Raw genomic sequence first — 24,451 nt, 5'->3', positions numbered from 1 at the left:
GGACTCTGAAAAACAATCTGAGGGTTTTGAAGGGGCGGGGGGTGGGAGGTTGGGGGAGCCAGGTTGTGTGTATTGTAGAGGGCACATATTGCATGAAGCACTGGGTGTGGTGCAAAAACAATGAATACTGTAACGCTGAAAAGAAATAAAAAAATAAATTAATTAAAAAAAAGAAGTCCTTTATATAATTGTGAGGAGGGATCTGGGTTATTTAGACCTATACAGAACATCTGGGCCATCATGCTTGCCCATAGGACGCCTCCATGTGAATTAGAAAAGGCACCCACTGGGGAGGAGAATACAGAGGCTTCCAGATGCTTCTATCCCAGGAAACAGCTGCAGGCACCCAATCACCCTCTCCTTCCCTGCAGATGTGGACGAATGTCAGTAGAAACCCTGAATCTATAAAAAGCTCGGCATCTGCATCAACACCTAGGGCAGCTACACCTGTGAGTGTCCGGCCGGCTTGCAGCTCAACCTGGGCAGCCTGAATTTGTGCACAGGTAGAGGCCCTGGCAGATGCTGTAATGCTGCGCTGGAGCTGGGGAGGGGTCGAGGCAGAATGGCAGCCCCGGGGCGGGGGAGAAGACCCTCAGGTTCCCGAAACATCGGGGGTTTGCTCTGCCGAAGGAGTCACCTCCCAGGTAGGTCCCATCACAGAGCAGGGAGACCACAGGGCCTTCTGAGCCTGGGTTCTCTTGTGGAGCCCCCGGCCTCTTTGTACACCCCCACACTTGCCCTCCTCATCTGTCCCATTCCAGCAGGAAGTGTCACTTCTAGTTCTGAGAAGCAGAACCTCAGTCCCAATATGAGGAGGAAATGAGTAAGAGCCTTGATTGGGAAGTGCAGCTCCCATGACTCAGTTTCCCTCTTTGCCTTAGTTTTGCCTAAAAAAGGGGGAGAGTGTCCCTGCTGAGCTCATCTTGAAGGAAGCTGCCAAAGGAGCTTTGGCAGTGGCGGCAGCACTTTCAGGAATGGTGTGTGCTCATTGCAGGCAGTGAGGAGATGTAACCAATTGGGCAGGGCAGGGCTGACCCTCTGGGATTGATAGGAGTGCAGCTGGGGACTGCAGTGGTGCCATTACCCCACCCGCTGAGTCAACACAGTAGCCCTCAGTGTCACAGCCTCCCTGGGTAGAGGTGCATTGCAGCTTCCACCATCCTCCTGGCCTCAACACCCAGTCCATCCCTTACTGTATGTGAAGGGACTCAGCTTTGTCTGGAATGACTCACACACATGGTTCTACCCTGTCCACCTTGAAGGGACAATCTGAGATTATGGAGTTTTAATAAGGGAGTTGGGGGAAATTGGAAGGGGAGGTGAACAATGAGAGACTATGGACTCTGAAAAACAATCTGAAGGGTTTGAAGAGGTGGGGGGGTGGGAGGTTCGGGGAACCAGGTGGCGGGTATTAGAGAGGGCACGGATTACATGGAGCACTGGGTGTGGTACAAAAACAATGAATACCGTTATGCTGAAAATAAATTAAAAAAAAAGATTAAAAAAAAAAGAAAAATGCTATCATAAAGTTGTATCTTGACAGGCTAGGTGACTGGTACATGGCGTGTGTGTGTATGTGTCCTTGGTGTGAAGTATTAAGGAATCTGAGAGAAGGGCAGGATGGGTACAGTGAATGGAGGGGACATTGACCCTCTGGCTTTGTCCTTAGATGTGAATGAATGCACATCAGGGCAGAACCCATGCCACAGCTCCACCCACTGCCTCAACAACATTGGGGGCTATGTGTGCCACTGCTGCCCTGGCTGGAAGCCTGTTCCTGGGTCCCCAAATGGCCCAAACAACACTATCTGTGAAGGTACAGAGCTCAGACGCCACACCCTGGAAACCCACACTCAGAACATCTGATCCCATATTCAGTGGCACCGACACAAACCAAGCAGAATGAATCCTGGGTGCCTTGCTGTGCCAGGTGTTAATTCTTTTGAGGCTGGATGAGAAACGATGGAGGGGGGTTCCAGGGAAGGAGCGGGGGTGCCAAGGAGCAGGTACTTGGAGACCCCAGGCAGCAGCTAATTAGTACCTGGGACAAAGGTATTTCCATATTCACAACCTGCACATTCTCATAGGGCTAAGTGTCCGGCCTCCCCACACTTCCCATGACCCTTGTATCATCAGGATGTGGGGTCAGTAGGTGTTATGACCTCCAGTCAAGGGGGATACTAACATAGGGAAAAGGGGAAGGGCACAGAGAGAAAGGGGTCTTGACTCCCATCTTTGTGTTCCCAGATGTGGATGAGTGCAGCTCCATGCAGCCTACGACGTGCCACAAGTCCACCGTCTGCATTAACACTGCATTAACACTGGCTCTTACAAGTGCTGCTGCCCCCAGGGCTGGGAACCCAGACCTGGATTCCAGAATAAACACCCCAACACCACCTGTGAAGGTACCTGGTCTGACCTGACCCAAGACCCTGCCCCTGACACACACGGACACTCTCATGCCTAATGAACTGCTGCTCTATCCCTTGCAGAGATGTCCTTCCCCACCTGGACCCAGCCCCCTGGCATCAAGAGCCAGGTGAGTGACCCCAGCAGGGAGAGGAGGCAGCAATCACACAACGTGCATGATCCACCTCAAGCTCCTCCACCCACACTTTAGACTCTCTGACCTGTCTCATCTCTATCCTAGAGACTCTCTTGTTTCTTTGAAAGAGTCCAAGATCTGGGGAGAGACTTCAAGCCAGCCTTGGCTCAGGACACCATCCAGGTAAGGGCACATCCCAGGAGAGGCAACCTGGAGGCATCCCATAGAGGCCTGGGAGGAAGCAGCCCCAGCACAAGGGCTTCCTATTTGAGGCTCCATCTCTTCCAGGGTGGGTAGGAAGAGCAGACACACAGGTATTTGTACTTACTGTTAGACACACCCTGCACCCAGAGATGACTTTTCTTCTTACTGTTTCTGGACATTGGGCTAATGTCACTCTTGGCATTTGTGAACAGGGTTGGCTTCTGTGTGGGTGAATTCCAGGGGCAAAGACCCAGGGAATGTGATCGAGTACCACCTTCATCTACCAATGAGTCTCCAGGGTCTGTTGTCTGGGGCGGAGTGGGAAGGATCTTCATGCTCACTAGCTCTGTGTCCCCATTCCCCCAGGACCTCATACAGAAGGTAGATGAGCTGCTCCAGACCCCTGAAGACCTGAAGGCTCTGCCCCGCTCAGAGCAGCACTGTGTGGCCACGAACCTGCTCGGTGGCCTGGGGGATGTACTGAGAAAGCTGAGCCAGGCTCTGCCCAGTGGAACATTGACCTTCAATGCATCTGCAGGCACAGGTAAGTACTGGGGTCTGCCCCAGGCTCTGCTCTGCCTGTTCCTGCCACCTTTGTCCCTCAGCCTCACTGGAATGTGTGACCATGCTTGTATCTCAGTGTTATAAAACTTTGTCTGTATTGTCATAAATCAAGAGTTTAAAAATAAATGAATAAAACTCTAAATCATGCACTTTTAAAATAAATTATCAGCAGATGATATAATTATAATGAAGAATTTAAGATAACAAAATAGAAACATCTTCAAAAGGTGACAATTTGTTAAATTTTGAAGAATATAAATTTAGTATTATTTGATAGTTAAGTGTGATTTTTTTGTTGAGTTAAAATTCACATAACTAAAACTCACCATTTTAAACAAACTATGGACTCTGAAAAACAATCTGAGGGTTTTGAAGGGGCGGGGGGTGGGAGGTTAGGGGAACCAGGTGGTGGGTATTGGAGAGGGCACGGATTGCATAGAGCACTGGGTGTAGTGCAAAAAACAATGAATACTGTTATGATGAAAATAAAAAAAAAATTCTTGACAGTACACTCACAAAGTTGTACAACCATCACCTCCATTTCTAAAATATTTTCATCACCCCAAAAGTAAATAGTGTACCCACTAAGCAGTCCCTTCTCATCTCTCTCCCAGACCCTGGCAGTCACCAGTCTGTTTTCTGTGTCTGTGGATTTCCCTATCCTGAACATTTCATAGCAATAGAATCACGCAATAGGTGATCTTATAGTCTGGTTTCTTTCACACAGCATCATGTTTTCAAGGGGAATCCCTGTTGTAGCCTGTGGCAGTAATTCTTTCCTTTTTAGGGTTGAATAATATTCCATTATTGTGGCTACAGCACCTTTTGTGTATCCATTCAGCTTTTGACTATTTTGAATAGTGTTTCTATAATATTGGTGGACAAGTTTTTGTTCGAATAACAGTTCTCAGCTCTTTGCATACCCACATAGGAGTGGAATTTCTGAATGATGAGGTGACTCTCTGTTCAACTTTTTGAGGAATGACCAAACTCTTTCTCCAAAATGGAGGCATCATTTTACATCCCCACAAGCAACACACAAGTGTTCCCATATCCACATTCTCAACAATACCTGGTATTTACATTTTGTTTCCTTATACTCCTTCTAGTGTATGTCAGGTGATATCTCATTATGCTTTTGATTTGCATTTCCCAAATGACTAATGATATTTAACATCTTGTCATGTGATTCTTGAATATTCGTGTATATGTATTTTTTTAAAGAAACATCTATTCAAGCCCTTTGCCTATTTTTTAAAGATAATTTTTTATTTTTTTAATTTCTTTTCAGTGTACCAGAATTCATTGTTTATGTACCACACCCAGTGCTCCATGCAATACGTGCCCTCCATAATACTCACACCAGGCTCACCCAGTTTTTTAAATTCATTGTTTGGCTTTTGGTTGTTGAGCTGTAAGAGTTCTTTAGGTATTCTATAGTAGACTGTATGAGACATGGGATTTGCTAAGTTTTTCTCACATTCCATACATCGTCTTAACACTTTATCCATGGTCTTTTCACTCTAATGAACAGATGCTTCTGTTTTGATAAAATCACTTTTCTCTACTTTTTCTTTTGTTGAGTGTACATTTGGTGTCTTCTTTAAGAATCCATTGCCAAATCCAAGGCCATGAAGATTACACCTGTGTTTCCTCCTAATTGTTCTAGTTTTAGCTCATAAATGTAGGACTTTAACCAATTTTGAGTTAATGTTTGTTTGTAGTGTGAGGTGCAGTTCCTTCTACTGCAAGTGGAGATCTAAACATGCTAACACCATTTGCTAAAGAGATTTTTCTTTTTCCAATGAAGGGTCTTGGCATCCCTCGCAGGCAATCAATTGGTCACAGATGCATGAGTTCACTTCTGGACTTTCAATTTTATTTTATTTGTCTGTATGTCAGTGGTTATGTCAGTACCCTACTGTTCTGATTACCATTGGTTAATAGTCAGTTTTGAAATCAGGAGGTGTAAGTACTCCAATTTTGTTTTTCGTTTTCAAGAGTGTTTTGGGTATTTGGGCTTTTTAAAATGCCCTGTGAATTTTAGGATGGATTTTTTATTTCTAAAAAAAATGTTGGAATATTGATAGGGATTTCATTAAATCTGTATACCTCTTTGGGAAATATTACCATCTTAATAAAATTAAGCCTTTTAAACCATGAATGTAGAATGTTTTCCCAGTTACTCAGGGCCCTTAATTTATTCCAACATGTTTTTCTCTTTAGTTTTCTGTTACAAGTCTTGAACTTCCTCAAGTAAATTTATTCCTAATACTTTGTTGAAGATTTTTTTACATCTATGTTCATAAGAAATATTGGTCTATAGTTTTCTCCTAATAACTTTGTCTGTTTTTTTCTTTAAATTAAGGTGATGGTGGGTTCATAAGTTTATTTAGGTAGTATTCCTTTATTTTCTATTTTTGGAAATTTTACACAGGATTGTTATTAATTCTTACTTAAAAGATTGGCAGAATTCACAAATAAAGCCATCTGGCTTAGGCTTTTCATTTTGGGGGATTTTTATCTGAGTCATTATCTTGCCTGTGATAGGTCTCTTCAGCTTTATTTATTCTCAGTTACTTTTGTAGTATGTGTGTCTCCCGGAACTTGTCACTTTCATTTAGGTTATTCAATTTGTTTGTATACAATTGCTTATACTATTTTCTTATAATTCTTTGTAAATTCAGTGGTGTGTGTGTGTGTGTGTGTGTGTGTGTGTGTGTGTGTGTGTGTAAAGACATATAAAAAGTAATGGTATATACCAACTACTACAGACAGAATTACTAACCTGACTCCCTTCTGTAATTCCTAGAACTTACACTCTTGTCCCTGGAGGTGTGGGAACAAGGAGATAGGAGTGTCACTTTGAGACAGAATCAGGCAAAGATGCTGCCGAACTCGGATGTCATGCACAAATCTGGTGACTCAGGTAATAGCTGAGATGGGAGGAAGGTCAAAAGATGCCCAAGGATGTGACAAACAGGGAACTGAAGATTAAAGAGGAGTGGATAATGGAGCCACAGAGTCCATCTGAGGAGGAAGGGCCCCTGTTGGCACCCCAAGGTATCGACATTTGCCTTGTCCTGCAGGTCCTTCTATGGTGGGTCTTGTCTCCACTCCGGGGATGGGCAGGTTGCTGGCTGAGGCTCCCGTGGTCCTGAAGTCTGAGAAACAGGCAGTTCTGCATGAGGCACACAAGGGCGTGTTGCCAGAAGTCTCCTCTGTCCTGCTCTCAGATGTCATCTCTGCCTTTATAAGCAAAAAGGACACGAGAACCTCAGCTCCCCCATCACCTTCATCTTCTCCTACCATGTGAGTGCTGGTGGCTTGGGGCTGTGGGTATGGAAGGAGCCTGGGTCCTGGGCACAGACTTATTGCCTAGCTCAGCCTTGATTGAGGTTCTGGGGGCTGTTTCATGGGTGCATCATTCCCCTCGGAAAACACTTTGCAAGCCAGCTTTGGATAAACATTTCTGAGCACTAGAACCACCAGTTCCTACCTACACTCTGTTCCTACAGTCAGTGACCCCTGGGCCAACACAAAAGGTGTTCTGTGTCTTCTGGGAGCACAGTCAGGATGGGTGTGGTCATTGGTCCACCAGAGGCTGCAGGATGGTGACCACTGGAGAAACCAGCACCACCTGCCAGTGCACCCATCTCAGCAGCTTTGCCGTTCTCATGGCCCACTACGATGCACAGGTGAGAGCCCTGGAAGGGGCTGCATTCCATGCCTATTGCTCTATAACATATTTCCCCACATGTAGGGGCTTTAAAAAATAGAAATTTATATCTTGTGGTTTCTTCAGGGCAGAAGTTGGGCAGGGTATAGCTGAGTTGTGTGCTCAGCGTCTTCAAGCCTGAAATCAGCCAGAGCTGCATTCTCCTCTGAGGCTCAGGGTTCTCCTGGGAGCTTCCTGGTTGCTGGGAGGATTCAGTTCCTTGCAGTTATAAAACTGGGGTTTCACATTTATTTATTTAAATTTTTTCAATTTTAATTAAATTAGCCAAAATACAGTACATCATTAGTATTTGGTGTATTGTTCAATGATACATTAGTTGTGTATAACGGCCAGTGCTCATCACATCACATGTCCTCCTTAATGCCCATCACCCACTTACCCTAACCCCCCACCCACCTCCCTTCCAACAGCCTTCAGTTTGTTTCCCAAATTCAACGGTCTCTCATGGTTTGTCTTTCTAGCTAGCTGTGAGCAGGGGACCATGCTCAGCTCCTAGGGACTACTGCATTCCTCTTGCAGATCCTCACACAGTGTTTCAGCATTTCTATCCAGACACCAGCAGAAGGAGCTCCCGCACTGTAAAGGCTCTCAAGCTTTAAATCTTTTTCTTCAGGAAGAGCCCAGAGCTTTTGAGGGTTCACTGATTTGACCAGACCCACCCAGGATAAAACCCCTCTTTTAGTAAACTGGACCTGGATTCCATCTGCAAAATCCTTTCACAGAAGCACAAATTGGCCTTTATCTGAAAACCTGGAAGAAGGTGTATGTATACCTTCTCTCACTGCCAAGTTAGAGTTCTGCTTACCACAGAGGACAGGAGTGCTCAGGGGTTATAGAATGTGAGATTTGGTGGTGGCAGAGGTCAGAGGGACAGGAAAGCCAGTGAGTACAGGTAGATTAGGAGCCATGTTTTCCTGCTTCCCTGGCCAAGTGAGCTGGTTACTGCCTCTGAATCATCAAAACCAAAATTTCACACAGGTGACCTGTAATGTAAAACAAACTCTTGTGAGTTCTGGGATTTGTCTTGAGTAAGGACACTTTTATTCCTTGATTCTTGCAGGATCTGAATTAATTAGGTTAGAATGCCATAGAATTATAACATTCTGAACCTGGGTAACATAACAAATTAACTTGGTTCCTCCATTCTTGATGTTGCTATGTCAAGTAACTAACTAACTAACTAACTAACTAACTAACTAAATTAGATAGATAGATAGATGATGGATAGATGGGTGATAAATAGATAGATGATAGATAGATAGATAGATAGTCATTATGCAAGAACAGGAAAATGTGACTGTGAGGTCCTCTTTGCTTGTCTTTGCTCAGTCCCAGGAGGAGTAGCCTGGGCTGGCTGTGATCACTTATGTGGGGCTGGGCCTCTCTCTGCTGTGCGTCCTCCTGGCAGCCCTCACCTTCCTGCTGTGCAAAGTCATCCAGAACACCAGCATCTCGATCCACCTGCAGCTCTCAATCTGCCTCTTCCTGGTCAACCTGCTCTTCCTCACCACCATCGACCAGACTGAGATTAAGGTACTGACACTGTCACAGAGCAGCCCCTTCCCTGCCCTAAGGGTTTTCAGTTCATGGAGCCATGTTGCAATGATACCTTAATAAAATGGCTTTGGGTCCTGGGGAGGAGGTTAAATGGCTAAGTAGTCTATTCCACATTGGCACAACTAGACAAGAAACTTTCCCTCTACAATTCCTTTATAACTCCTTTATATATATGAGAGTTCTCCCAAGTGGAAAGATATGGGAAGGGTCCTGGGGCCACTCTCCTCCCTGACAATCCCTCCTTGTGACACCTTTCTCCTGCCCTAGGTGCTCTGTGCCATCATCGCGGGTGCCCTACACTATCTCTACCTGGCCTCCTTCTCCTGGATGCTGCTGGAAGGTCTGCACCTCCTCCTCACTGCACGCAACCTGACAGTGGTCAACTACTCCAGTGTGAGTAGGTTCATGAAGTGGCTCATGTTCCCTGTGGGCTTTGGAGTCCCGGCTATAATTGTGGCCATTTCTGCAGCATCCAGGTCTCAACTTTATGGAACACCCACCCGGTAAATGCAAATTCCCTACATGATCATGGCCACCACTAGAACCAGAGTAGTATGTATATACATATGTATTACTTATTTATATATTTATTTTTTATTATGTTATTTTTTTCCCTTGGAAAACCATTAAATTTAGTTATTATTCGAGGTTTGTTTAAGGATTTTAAATTTTTTTTATTCTTTTAAAATTTCTTTTCAATGTTCTAGAATTCATTGTTTATTTTATTATGTTATGTTAGTCACCATACAGTACTTCATTAGTTTTGATGTAGTAGTCCATGATTCATTATTTGCGTATAACACCCAGTGCTCATTGCAATACATGCCCTCCTTAATACCCATCACCAGGCTAACCCATCCACCTACCCCTCTCCACTCTGAAACTCTCAGTTTGTTTCTCGGAGTCTGTAGTCTCTCATGGCTCAACTCCTCCTTCTTTTTTACACTTTTCCTTTCCTTCCTCTAATGTCCTCCATGTTATTCCTTATGCTCCACAGGTTAAGTGAAACCATATGATAATTGACTCTCTGCTTGACTTATTTCACTCAGCATAATCTCCTCCAGTCCCATCCATGTTGATACAAAAGTTCGGTATTCATCCTTTCTGATGGCTGAGTAATATTCCTTTATGTATATGGACCACATCTTCTTTATCCAGTTGTCTGTTGAAGGGCATCTTGGCTCGTTCTACATTTTGGCTATTGTGGACATTGCTGCTATGAACATTGGAGTGCATATGGCCCTTCTTTTCACTACATCTGTATCTTTGGGGTAAATACCCAGTAGTGCAATTGCTGGGTCATAGGGTAGCTCTATTTTTAAGTTTGTGAGGAATCTCCACACTGTTTTCCAAAATGGCTGCACCAACTTGCATTCCCACCAACAGTGTAAGAGGGTTCCCCTTTCTCCAAAATTTCTCCAACATTTGTTGTTTCTTGCCTTGCCAATTTTTAAGTAGCTGACTCTTGATTTCAGTTCAGATCATTATCTGAGGGGTTGTGGGATCAAGCCGTGAATTGGGCTCTGAGCTCAGTGCACAGTCTGCTTTTCCCACTCCCTCTGCTCCTCCCCTCCTGTCCCAGCTTGTGTGCTTTCTCTCTCTCTCTCTCTCTCTCTCAAATAAATAAATAAAATCTTAAAAAACATTCATTTGCAAAGTTAGTTTTGTGCAGAGATGAAAGCATTCTATCTGGGCATCTAGGAATTTATGAGGGTATATATCTTTATGAATTAATAACTAATTGATATATATATATATATATATATATATATATATATATATACTTTTCTAACAACTTTTACTTACCATTTTAAACATAGAGAGAATTTGGAAAAATGATACAATAAACACTCATATTCTCCAACAAGAGTCAACAATTGTTAACATAGTGCCACATTAAAACACTTTTCTCAATTTATTTCCACACATGGATACATTTTCTTGCTAAAACATATGATATTCAGTAGTAGACATCATGACACTTCATTCTTCAATCCTTCTTCAACAAATATTTGAGAATTCAAGGAATGTTCTCTATATAACCACAATACTGTCACTATAACCAAGAAAATTAACAAAAATTTCATAATAACTTTCAATGTCTGATACATATTCAAATTATCCCAATTGCCTCCAAAATGTCATGGATAGCTGTTTGTCTGAACCAGAACTCCACTAAAATTGACACTGAATTTGTTTGTAATGTCACTTCCATTTCTTTTTTTAAGTATTAAAATATATTTATATATTTATTTCAATTTATTATTTTATTTTATTTTTTCAATGTTCCAAGATTCGCTGTTTATGTACCATACCCAGTGCTCCATGCAATATGTGCCCTCCTTGATACCCACCACCAGGCTTTCATTTCTTTTAATGTAGAGCAGCCTCTAGTCACTTTTAACAATGATATTGATTTTAGAAGAGGCCAGGCCAATTGTCTTGTTGAATGCCTGCATTCAGGATTTGCCTGACGGTTTCTTCATGATGTCATTTAAATTGTTTTGTCTTCTGTATTTTGTATATATTGAAAGTTAAGTCTAAAATTACAGAGACCAGTAAGCTTCTTCTATAAAGGGCCAGGTAGCAAATATTTTTAGCTTTGTATCCTTACAGCCTCTGTCACAACTCAACTCTGACATTGTAGCATGAAAGCAGCCTAGACAATGAATGTGTATGGCTGCGTCCCAATAAAAGTTTATTAACAAAAACAGGCATCTCCCTGCATTTGGCTGGAATGTTATACTTTGCCAATTCACAGCCTAAAGTTTGGATTAGATTTCAATTAGAGTGATTTTTAAATAATTCTTTTTTACAAAAAATGGGATGTTGTAACCTCATGACATATCAGGAGATACATAAAGTCAGTTTGCCCACCACTGATGATATTAAGCTTCATCATTAGTTTCCGATGGTGGCTGTCAGATGTCCATGTTGCCAATGTACACTTTGTCCCTTGTAAATAATTGGTAGTCTGTGAGGTGATTCTTTGAATCTGTGGTCCCACCCTGTTCTCCAAAGACTTTCACTCAATGTTTTCAGTGGCCACTTACTGGATATTGAAAGAATCATGCTCTTCTAATTCTGTTGTATTTTCTGCATATATTCAATGGTCTTTTAAAGTATCACTATGGACTCATGGTTAAGTTATTTAAAACACGATCATGTACAGTCATTTTCTTTGATGTTCAAATTGATACAGAATTGGTCAGAGGGAGCCCTCAGGAAGTTTCTTGTAGGTGTAACTTCTCTGGATTTAGATTTGGCTTAGACTGCATGATGAGAGTGAAATAATATGTTATCTATAAATACATCTCACAAAATGTGCAGTAGCCATATACACCTTTTCCCAGAACTCAACTTATAAAGATGCAGAGACTCTAGTCCCCTAGCTCTGATTTTATTCTGATGAAACCTTCCCTTCTCACATTTAAATTCTGTGAAATCAGGAATTGGATCTCCTTGATCTATTCCCAGCACATATTTTTGGAATGAATAAATTAGTAAGTCTTTAGAAATGGAGAGTGAAGAAGTTGAGGCATGTATGTATGGGGACCAACTGATCTACTTTGCCTGTAACCAAAGTGTTTCCTGGGATATAATATTTCCAGTACTTAAACCAGGAAAGTCTTAAGCAACTGGGATTAGTTGTTTATACTACATGCAGGTATGTGAATATTAGTTTCCCCTCTTATTTCATTTCAGGAAAGTCCATTGAGGCTGTTTTTCCTTGTTATATATCATTAACCTGAGGAAGAATTTTTGTAGAAGAGGTTTCTACTCGGGTATTGGGTCATAGCTCCTCATTATACAGGGAGTGAGATGAACATGTTGTATGCACCAGAAAACTAAAAGTCTCCAGCAACTGAATATCAAACGTTTACTGCTTACTTTTTCTAACAAGTGGTGTCAAGAAGAGTTATTTGTGATAAACATGAAAAAGCATCTTTTATACTCTTCCCAAAGGATGGCAGCCAGCATTTTCTTCATTTTCTAAGAGACAAGTTCGTCAGCCTTAGCTGTTCATTATAATTCTCCTAAGAAGGAAGGCATAAACATGATTTTGTATTAGAAGGGGCATGATGTGCACAGAAAACTACAAAATATTATCGGAAGAAGTCTAAGAAGAGAAAAGGTTTTGTAAATCTGAACATACAAATTCTTGGTATAATTCACATTGCCAGGATCTCTCCTCTGCCTTCTGTGACTCTCTAGTGAGGTTTTGCAGGGTTTGTGTATTTGGAAATACTAGGAATGAAAGCAGACTTTGAAGAAAAGTCTCCAATCCATCCTAGTATTTATTTCACTTGAGTTTTGTGACTATATTTACACATATTTATTGTTTGTCATATACAGGGCTGGTGTGGAATGATGAGGGATAAAGGATGTGCAGTGACTACGTGCAGCGTGTGCACCAGGGGTACAGATCTTTATTCCTGATTACTTGGTCGATCACAACATTGTTCTCTGCTTATAGGTACTTTGTATCTTGCTCCTAAGTACAGTTAAAAAGGGGATGCACCCATGCCACACTAAGTGATGCTCTACATTGTGGGGAAAGAGGACAGTCATGTGCAAGGGTCAACATGAGCGTAGAAAGTGAGTGAAAGTATAGGAAGACCTCCTTTCAAGATAGGGAAGTGTCTTCAAGTGAGTTCAGGTGAAAACCAAGTGTAAGTCATCATAGAGCATCTCCTGCTGTATACCCAGGTTGTCAGTGAAGTAGGCATGAGCTTCTCAAGAGGACTGGTTAGTGAAGTGCTCTGGGAACACTGGATAATCTTACCACACTGTGTTTAGAGTCATCAGACATGGTCCCACTTGAGAGAGTGTACTTCTCAGACTCAGCTTTGGTTTTTCCGACCCCTTTGAACCAGTTCTTGTATTGTTCCCGGACCTGTAGAGACAAAACATGCTTGGGTCAGCTCACTGAAGGGAGTGAGCATAGGAAGGGTCCTGGGTGGGAATGGGCAGTAGTACCTGCTGGCTCAGGATGCAGTACACCAGGAAGATGAAGACGCCCTGCAGGCTGTTGATGATAGTGAAGAGGTAAGCCATGACATGGGCAGCTGGACCCACCTGAAGGATGCCCAGACACCACGTGCAGCCCAAGATGAGCAGCTGAGCTGTGGCTTTAAATGTCAGCATCCTGGGTAGGAGGAAGAAGGAGGTCAGGATGCATCCAGACAACACAACCAGGGCTGGTTTCATGTCCACTCCATGATGCTTCTGACTGAATTGTGATCAACTTTGACCTTTGTTGTCAATGTTTCCCTAAAGAGAAACACTATTTGGGTCCAAGATGGCATTTGACTAGGGCTGAGGATAATGGTGACACTTGAGAATGTGAGTTTCGAAAAGATCATGATGTTTCATGAAGATCCCTAATTTTATTCAACTGATATTACTGAGAATGTTCTATGCACCTGGCTCTAGGGGCTAGGGCATTCAAAACAACAAAGTACAAGATTTCTGTTCTCAGAGACCTTAAAATCTGGTGGAAAGACAAGAACAAATGATCACTTATAACATTTGCGAAGTGAGGTACTTCTTTCCATCCAGGGCTATTCCTGTCCTCATCCTCTCCATGAACTGAGCCAGGATATGCTTTGCCCAGAATAGAGGCCATTGATTCTGTGTAAAGTTGAGGAAAGCAAAGGACATCCCCAAACTCTTAGAGGATGTGATATGTGGATGACGAAACCGAGTTCACCAGGTGCAAGAGAAGGGGGACAGCAGAGGGCAGAGCATGCATGAAGGCATGAGCAGGGTAGGGTGTGCTGGTTCTGAAAACTGTTATGTGATTTCCTGAGCGTGTTATAAAGATATGAATGTTCACGGGATTTTTTTTCATGGATCCCTGATAGCAATCTCTGCTTGTCAGAATAAAGTCATTTCTCTCTGCAGCTGAAGTAGTTTGTTGTTGAGGGTATGCACAGATGGAATGTTTTTGGTATGGGTGCCAGCAGCAAACCACAGAAAAGAGCTGGCTGCCAAGGAGGATTGCTGCCCTTCTCTTTTCCAGTCCCCTCAGGAGTCCTGTGAAGAGACACCAGAGCCTTGGAGGCATGAGGACAATGTTCTGTCTGAGGCATGGTATGCCCCTGTGACCCATCCTCACCTTGTGTTCTGGAGGGTGGACACGTCGCTGTTGAGTGAGGAGAGCTTGTTTTTCACAATCCAGAAGGTCATCAGAAAGAAAACCAAATTAATCTGCAGAAAACCCACAGGCATTTTAACTACACTCCACACTTGGAAAACCTTCTTCCTAACTCATCCAGCTGCTAACGTGGCAGGGAAGAAGCTTTTGTGTTTCATAACAGTCCTAGAGAAGCAGACCAAACACCCCCTAAATCAGGCCCATGTTTGTCCTGTTACTTCAGTGACCACTTCAATTGAGTTTGCATGGGAATTCCAAATTTTAGCATTGAAAGTGCTACGTTTGATTCCTGGTTTTACAGTGGGAATTCCCACCTCCTGGGAGCTCCTCATCAGTCCTGGAATGATTGCTCACCCTGCCTTTCACCCTCCTGATACACCTGGTCTTTGAATGACCCTCAGCTGGGCAGGTGGGCTGCTCTGATGTCATCCATTACTCACAGAGAAGATGGTGCAGACGGGGCCAAGGAAGGTCCATATGAATCCTTTGTCTGTGTGGAGCCAGCATCTAAGAGAAAGATGGGAAGAGATTCAAGAAAATATTGGCTTTCCTGGATAAAAGATTTATAAATAAATATACCCCCAATGTTTTCTCCTGCCTTCTTCATCATCATTATTATTGCTTTTTTTTGTGTGTAAACATTTAACATACCCTCCTAGTCAATTTTAAGTACACAATACTTAACTACTGTTAGGGAAAACCACTATGTAATATAGATCTCCTAAACTTATTTATTTTGCAGTACTACAACTTTGTATATGCCTTTGATGGTGGCAATAGTTTCATGAGTATAAGCCCCAAACTTAACAGGTTGTGTACATTAATTACATACAGTGTTTTACATGTCAGTCACACCTTAATAAAGTGGTCTTCAAAAAAAGATAAGTTCCTTTCATAAAGCTTTCTTATGTCTTGGCACCCAGACATACTAGCAGAAATAAATATAATTTTTAAAAAGAAAATAGCAGTATTGATCTATAAATTAATTTATGGGGTTTTTTTGGATAAGTATTGAGTGTCTCCTCTGTGTCAGGGTCTGTGCTTGGCTCTGAAGACTGGTTGGGATTAGGATGGAGTGGTCTCAGTCCTCAGGGAGACATCAGCGAGGTGGGAGAGTCAAAAATTAGTAGACAAAATCAAGGTAATTAATTTTATGATCAAGTATGAAGAGCTATGAGGATATGTAGCTGGATCCATAACTTAGTCTGGGATATAGGAGATCCAGATAGTCAGGAAGTGTTTCTCTGGAAGAAGTGACTTGTATTTAAGGTGAAATATGAGTGATGAGTGGGTATGGACAGGTGAAAATTTTGGACCATGCAAGAAGTGAGTGAAAAAACCCAAATCAGACAAAACAGTGAGCCTGCTCCAGCCATAAGGCTCATGTGTTTTACATAACTTATTACTCACAAGGACACTGGTACTCACACACTCACAGATGAGGCATCTCAAGGCCACACTGAGAGCAAGGACTGCAACTGCCCCTCAGAACAATGTATTACTTAAAATATAACTCATGGGAAATTTTACTAGTTACCAAACACATTTAGATATACCCTTAAGAAAAATATACTGGCAATAGGCCTCTGGGGGAGAGGACGATATACGGCCTTGAAGCTGAGCAGCTGGGAATGCCCAGCCCACTCAGGGCGGAACGCCGCCTGCTTCATTTTTCCGTTATCTCCCCTTTTCCCCCGGAGAGCACCTATGGCTACTTAGATAAGTCCTTTGAATGTATTTGTTCAACTATAAACTTTATACTGCTTGTACAGACATATTTTGCCCTCCTTCTTGTTTATCTACAAGACATATGACTAATGTTTGGCCTTCTTCGGCTCTTCTGTTGGTTACTGTTTCTATCTAATAAAAGTGAGACTGAGGAGTTGTTCGGGGCAACAGTCTTTTCTAGTCTTGTCCCCTGCTCCCTTTCTCTTGCAACTGACTTGTTTGTGCCTCATTCTTCTCCCGTTCGTGGACAGGAAGTGGCAAGTGGTGCCTGAACAGGGACTTGAAACGAAACAGGAGAAGAAGCCCCAATGTGAGTTTTTGCACGGCCGTGCCTTTTTCCCGCTGGTGAGTTGTGGGTACTTATCGCAGGGTATGGGTAATCTAGAGAACACAAATGATTATTGCCCTTACATTTGCTTACTGAGATGGCTCCTAAAGGCGGGAGGAGCAAAAGTCAGCAAGGGCCAACTTAAGGAGCTTTTAAAGGTAATTAAAGAACATTGCTCCTGGTTCCCTGTATTAGGGACTTTAGATTTACAAACATGGGAAAAAGTAGGTCATGAGTTAAAACTTTTACATACTAAAGGAAAGCCAATTCCAATTACTATATGGCCTACTTGGACCCTCATTCGCTCCATTTTGGAGCCTTTACAAATCCCTGATTCGGAGAGCGATAATGAATGTTCAGAAAAAACAAAAAAGAGGAACCTGAACATACCATCCAGGAGGAAAAAAAATTACTAAGGTCATCATAAAGGAATATATAAAGGAGGAATCTCCTCCTCCTCCTCCAATAACAGAACAAAAGGTGCAAATGGCACCGCCGCCATCAGCTTCATCATTCTATAAGAAGGCACCATTTAATGCAAAAGATGAAAAATACATGCTATCAGCCATTCAAAAAGGCCTCCTTGAAGCACAGTGAGCAGGAGACCTAGATGCCTTACATTTTAATTTCCCAGTTATTATTAAAGAACATGTCCCTCCGGGACATGAGCCTAACAACCCTAATGGTATCTATGAGGCCGAGCATGAGCCATTTCCCTTCAAATTATTGAAGGAACTAAAACAAGCAGTACAAAACTATGGAGTTAATTCTCCATTTACAACAGGAATCATTCAAGGCATCGCAGAAGGCAATCGACTTATTCCAATTGATTGGTCCTTGTTAGCAAAAACAGTTCTATCTTCAAGTGAGTTCTTACAATTTAAAACACGGTGGCAAGATCATGCAGAAATAGCAGCTCCCCATAACAGAGCTAGTAATGTTCCTATTTCCATGGAACAGCTCATGGGTGCTGGGCCATGGGCCCAGGTGCAAGACCAGGTACTAATGAATGATCAAGCTATTGAGCAGCTCCAATGTTGTTGTTTGAGAGCCTAATGGTGCTGAATTAGATATCCCCATTCCCAAAGGTTATCTTTTAATGCCCACCCAGCTTCCCATTAAAATTCCAACTAGTATTTATGGCCCTTTACCAAAGGGGACCACTGGGTTACTTTTGGGGAGATCTAGCCTTACTTCAAAGGGAGTACTAGTTCACACCAGCATTACTGATTCAGATTATACTGGTGAAATTTCAGTGATGTTAACTACTGTGGCTCCATACCATTTTCAAAAAGGAGACTGCATTGCCCAGTTGTTAGTTTTACCCTATCTCCAGGGTCCATCTAAAAACAAACAAAGAAACTCCAATGGGTTTGGAAATAATGGAAAAACTGGAGCATATTTAACTGAGAAAATTTATCAAGATAGACCAATTTGTCATCTTAAAATACAGGGAAAAGAATTTTCAGGTCTAATTGATACTGAACTGATGTCTCTATCATGAGCTCATTACATTGGCCTAAAAAAATGGCCATATAATTCCTCTTCTGTTGCTATTACAGGATTAGGACAGGCTGGCAATGTGCGTCAAAGCTCCAATATTCTTTTCTGTGAAGGACCTAAGGGTCAAAAGGGTTATCTACAGCCATATATTGTAGACTTACCCATTAACCTTTGGGGGGTGAGATTTACTAAGTCAATGGGAAACCTCTCCGGTTATACCTTCCCCTAAGGGGGATTTCCAGAGTTTTCACTGAGGGCCATTGCTCCTGAACCCATTAAGTTAAATTGGAAGAATGACAAACCTATTTGGGTGGAGCAGTGGCCCTTAACACAAGAGAAATTACTTACTTTGCAAACCCTAGTAGAGGAACAGATAAAAAAAGGACATATCGAAGAATCTCACAGTCCTTGGAATTCATCAGTTTTTGTTATTAAGAAAATTCAGGAAAATGGAAACTTTTAACAGACCTGCGTGCAGTTAATTCTGCTATCCAACCCATGGGGTCTCTCTAACCTGGATTGCCTTTGCCTAATCTAGTCCCACGTGAATGGCCAATAATTATCATAGATTTACAGGATTGCTTTTATACTTTACCACTTGCTAAGGAAGACTGTCTCTGTTTTGCTTTCACTATTCCCAGTGTAAATTTAAAAGAACCAGCCAAACGATATCAATGGAAAGTTCTTCCACAAAAAATGTTAAATAGCCCCACTATCTTTCATCAGTATGTGGCAAAAGTTATACAGCCAGTTAGAAATCAATTTCCACAAATTTATCTTATCCATTATATGGATGATATATTATGTGCAGCCTGTGACAATGTGCAATTGCAGGATACATTCAGAATGCTTCAGTTGCAATTTGAAAAATACAAACTAATTATAGCTCCAAAAAAATACAAGTCACCACACCTTTCTCATATTTGGGGTTCATCATGGACAGGACCTCAGTTAAACCACAAAAGTTCAAATCCATAGAGATAAAATTACAACCTTGAATGATTTACAAAAATTATTGGGAGACATTAATTGGATAAGACCTAAAATTAGAATTCCCACTTATGCTTTACAGTATCTATTTGCCTCTTTAAAGGGAGATCCTAATTTAAACAGCCCTAGGACCCTATCAAAAGAGGCCTTAAAAGAATTACAATTTGTTGAAAGCCAGATTCATTCAATAGAGTCCAACCTGAAATACCATTAGATCTTCTCATTTTTCATACCCCACATACACCCACTGGGTTAATTATTCAGGAACAACTAATTATAAAATGGATTTTTCTCCCAAATAATACTATTAAAACACTCACTACCTATATAGACCCTATTGGCAGCATTATTCAATTAGGAAGAAAAAGGACTCAGCAAATACAGGAGTATGATCCACACGTTATTGTTCTGCCTTTATATAATACACAAATTGAAATGGCATTCCAAAATAATTTAAATTGGCAAATTGCCTTTAGTGGCTTTACTGGAAACACTTCTTTTCATTATCCCTCTTTACCTGTTGTTTCCTTTTTAAAACATACTGCTTTTGTCCTTCCTAAAATTACTTCTAAAAATCCAATAACAGGTGCCCCTACTTAATTTTCTGGTGGCTCTGTCAAAGGTAAAGCTTGTTATTATGGTCCTACTTTGAAGGTCATATCTAATACTGGTATCTCAGCAAAAAACTCAGAATTAATGACGGTTGTTGCATTGTTTCAAGACATTTCTTCTGCATTTAATCTGTTTTCTAATTCTTTATATATAGTGTATGTTTTAAAACATACCAAAACTACTACTGTTTCTACATCTGATGTACAATGCTGACTCTCATCATGGCAGCCGCAAGTCTTCCTGGATGTTATACACAAATAAATAACTTTACTTACTGAGCTTATAAACCCAATCCTCCCCTGCTCCATCCAGTAGAATGGGGAGAAGATATAATACCAATTTATTTGAATGCCTCAAAATGGGTACCTGGAATTTTGGATCCTAGATTGCCGCTATTGCCCTTAGAGGAGGGCACAAATATTAATCTTACCTTAGGATATCAAAATAGACCAATATGTATCGGCAATCATTCCAGTTGTCTTATCCCTGATGATCAAAGATGATTGGTGAACTTTCCTACTGATAGTTATCTGACTAAAGTTCAGTTACATTTACTCTCCACTAAAGGATTCCTTGTCAATAAATATTGGGGTCCTAAAACTATAACACAGTAGCACCCCCTATTCCCAAATACAAACTAACACAAATGTGGTCTGATGAGGAAATTCACCCTTTATGGGAGGATTTTCGAGCTTCTCACCCCAGTATTGTTATTAATGATTCTTATGGAATTGTATGGGACTAATCCCCTAAGGGGATGGCAGTCACCAGTTGCACTGGGAGACCCTGCTCCTCTCATTGAAATTTAAAATGGCAAGTTTTTGATGATCTCATTTCACCACAAACCTTAACCTCAGGAGATGTGCCTCTGGTCTGGCTTGGGCAAGGACTTTCTATACCATCCCCTTTTGTTAATTATCATAAAAAACAAAAAAATTTATGGAAGGTCACCACCGCTTTAAATCACATAAGAGTTTGGAACAGCTCTTACATTTATCAGCCTAATAACTATGCATTCTCTTTTTTCCTAATGAATGAAGAATGAATAAAAGCTTGTGTTAGAGATCCCTATGTTTTTGTTATTGGAAAAATGACTTTTGATCATAGCAATAGAAAAATAAACTGTCTCAGAAGTAAAATGTTCACTTGTGTAGGTGAGAATGTTTATACAGATAATTCTATCATTCTCATAACTAGAAGAAGAATAGGCATTTGGTTACCGGTGAAACACCACCGTGTTTGGGAAAGCGCTCCAGTTATGCATGTACTTTTAACAGTTTTAAAGGACTGGGTCCATAGAACAAAAAGATTTCTTGGTTGCTTATAACAACTATTTTAGGAATTATAGCCATTACTGCTACAGCTACCACTGCAGAAATAGCCTTGCATCAAACTGTACAAACCACACAATTTGTACAAAAGTGGCACGAGAATGCTAGCAAAGCTTGGAATCAACAAATAATCATAGATCAAAAATTAGATGAAAGTATCTCTGATTTAGAAGCAGCCATGATATATAGAGGAGATGATCTTCAAAATATAAAGCTTAGACTTCATATTTTATGTGACTGGAATGTTTCTTCCTTCTGTGTTACTCTCCATGCCTATAATGAATCAGAAATATCATGGAGCAAAATTCACCATCATATTACTAATCATTATGATGATAATCTAACTTTAGATATTAGACAACTTCAAGATACTATTCAAAACATTACTCACTCATCATTACAATCAGTTCCAAAAATGAGTTTTACTAAAAAAATTAACGATATTCTGTCTAATTTAAACCCTTTTATTTGGATCAAACAAACTGGTCTCAGTGTTATAGATGGAATGATTATTCTTTTTATTGCTACAATCTTTTTATGCTTAATCCTCTGATACACGCGAAAATCCCTCCAATGACTGAAAAATCAAGAAGCTGCAAAATCGACTTTTCTACTTCTTCACAAACAAAAAGGGGGAAATGAAACTGCCCTTCAGAACAATGTATTACTTAAAATATAACTCATGGGAAATTTTACTAGTTAGCAAGCACATTTAGATATAGCTTTAAGAAAAACACATGCTGGCAACAGGCCTCTCGGGGAGAGGACGATATACGGCCTTGAAGCTGAGTAGCTGGGGATGCCTGCTAGCTCAGGGTGGAATGCCGCCTGCTTCATTTTTCCGTTATCTCCCCTTTTCCCCCGGAGAGCACCTGTGGCTACTTAGATAAGTCCTTTGAATATGCTTGTTCAACTATAAACTTTATACTGCTTGTACAGACATATTTTGCCCTCCTTCTTGTTTATCTACAAGACATATGACTAATGATTGGCCTTCTTCAGCTCTCCTGTTGGTTACTGTTTCTATCTAATAAAAGTAAGACTAAGGAGTTGTTCAGGTCAACAGTCTTTTCTGCTGTTGTCCCCTGCTCCCTTTCTCTTGCAACTGACTCGTTTGTGCCTCATTCTTCTCCCGTTTGCTGACAGGAAGTGGCAAAGGACAGAGCTGGACTTTATCCTCAGTGAGATAGGAGGTGTGAAGATGGGGAAAGGGTCAGATGGACCCAGCAGGAAGCATCAAAGGGAAGCTTCAAAGGTAGGTGTTGGCAAAGCAGGCAGCTTCTGCCTCCTCTTGAAAGTGGGTTTTACTGGAACACACACTCATCCCTCCCAAACTGTCTATGGTCTTGTTTATGTTCTGAAGACAGCGCTGAGTAATTGCCGCAGAGACCATAGGACCCACAAAGCTGGAAATATTGATTATCTGGCCATTTATGGAAAAAGTTTGCTGACCTTTATGCTTAACTCCTTAGGAAGGCCAGATGGCCAGCGCTCGCTGATGCAGCTGAACTCTCGTGTCATCAGGATAGGCACATAGTGTGAGTGCCAGACTGGATGTGGCCCCAGTTCTGCCACCACCCAGCTGTGTGACCTTGGCCATGTTAGTTAATCTTCTTGTGCCTCAGTTCCTCATCTGTCACATGGCCCAAGACCTGTTTCTACTGCACAGGTTGTTGGGGGGATTATTTGAGCTGACATATGAAAAATATTTAGAACAGTGATTGTATATCAGAAGTGATTTCTAAATTTTGGCTGTTGTTACAGTTATTTTGTCTTCCAAATGACCCTCTGTTTCCTTTAAAATTAGGGTAGAGAAGGAGTTTACACAAATGAGTGCCATCTTGTCATTTCAGTTTTGCTTTCTAGATTTAAAACTGTCCCCTCAGTTAACGCAATGAATACTGTATTAATATGTATTTACTAATACATAAGATGCTATTTATATTACAGACTATAGTCATTAATATAATTTAGTTATTTATGTAATATACACTTAATATTTAAAATAATTATATATGAAAGATTAAAAAGTCACCTCATTTATCTTAACTAGATCAATTTGTAATTATTAAACATCATTAATATTATATTAGTGTATAGTTAATAACATAAAGCATGATATTATTTAAATAGATAATTATTAACTATTTTATATTAGTGTATAGTTAATAACATAATGCATTATATTACTTAAATAGATAATTATTAACACATTTTATAATTAACATTTAAAACAATTATATCTAAAGAACTTAATGAGCCTGGTGGTGGGTATTATGGAGAGCACACATTGCATGGAGCACTGCGTGTGGTGCATAAACAATGAATTCTGGAACACTGAAAAGAAATAAAAAAAATGAAAGATTCTACTCTCAAACTAAAAAAAAAAAAAAAAGAGCAATTCAATGAACACAATCTTCCACCAAGTAGAAGTCCTTGGAGTGGTCACTGACTCCTCTGTCTATCATGTTCTGGAGGAATTAAATAGCTATTGATTCTATGATGGCCATGGTCATGCTGGAGAAGATGAGGATGTGGGAATTTGTGTTTACCGGGTGGGTGTTCCGTACAGGTGAGGCCTAGATGCAGCAGAAATGGCCACAATTATAGCTGGGACTCCATAGCCCACAGGGAACATGAACTTCTTCATGATACTGCTCACACTGGAGTAGTTGACCACCGTCAGGTTACGTGCAGTGAGGAAGAGATTCAGACCCTCCAGCAGCATCCAGGTGAAGGAGGCCAGGTAGAGATAGTGTAGGGCACCTGCAATGATGGCACACAGCACCTGGGGGAGGAGAATGGTGTCACCAGGAAGGATCATCGAGGAGGAAGGTGACCCCAGGACCTGTCCCATACTTTGACATGAAGGAACTTTCATGTATATGGTCAAGTTGTCGGAAGAGGGTTTGTCTTCTAATTAATTAGTCAGTGTGAAATAAGCTACTTACTCTCTAACCTACCCAGAGCCCAATGTCATTTCATTAAGGTGTCAGTGCAGCATGGCTCCATGAACTGGGCACCCCTAGGACAGCAGGAGCTCCTCTGTGACAGTGTCAGTACCTTGATCTCAGTCCGGTCAATGGCCATGAGGAAGAGCAGGTGGGCCAGGAGGAGGCAGATTGAGAGCTGCAGGTGGAGGGAGGTGCTGGTGTTCTGGATGGTTTTGCACAGCAGGAAGGTGAGGGAT

The 24,451-nt window shown here is 41.3% G+C and overlaps 1 protein-coding gene and 1 pseudogene across 1 annotated transcript in view; one reads left to right on the top strand and one right to left on the bottom strand.

Moving 5' to 3' along the window:
• Nucleotides 1-240: 240 nt before the first annotated feature.
• Nucleotides 241-9,133, top strand: LOC111162411 (annotated as a pseudogene).
• A 1,808-nt stretch (nt 9,134-10,941) lies between these two features.
• Nucleotides 10,942-24,451, bottom strand: part of LOC111162483 (adhesion G protein-coupled receptor E2-like) — a 211,067-nt gene continuing 197,557 nt past the window's right edge. Inside the window, exons 13-18 of the mRNA XM_022526936.1 lie at nt 23,814-24,049; nt 15,210-15,276; nt 14,731-14,822; nt 13,590-13,758; nt 13,396-13,506; nt 10,942-12,646 (exon numbers count right to left, since the gene is read on the bottom strand). Of these exons, the coding sequence (XP_022382644.1) occupies nt 12,596-12,646; nt 13,396-13,506; nt 13,590-13,758; nt 14,731-14,822; nt 15,210-15,276; nt 23,814-24,049 (726 nt within the window). The 3' untranslated portion in view covers nt 10,942-12,595. The remainder of the gene's footprint in view (nt 12,647-13,395; nt 13,507-13,589; nt 13,759-14,730; nt 14,823-15,209; nt 15,277-23,813; nt 24,050-24,451) is intronic.

Source organism: Enhydra lutris, unplaced genomic scaffold (genome assembly GCF_002288905.1).
Source record: "Enhydra lutris kenyoni isolate GAN:26980312 unplaced genomic scaffold, ASM228890v2 scaffoldscaffold92, whole genome shotgun sequence".
Lineage (NCBI taxonomy): Eukaryota > Metazoa > Chordata > Mammalia > Carnivora > Mustelidae > Enhydra > Enhydra lutris.
Note: the sequence above shows the minus strand (reverse complement) of the source record. Positions and strands in the feature narration are given on the sequence as shown.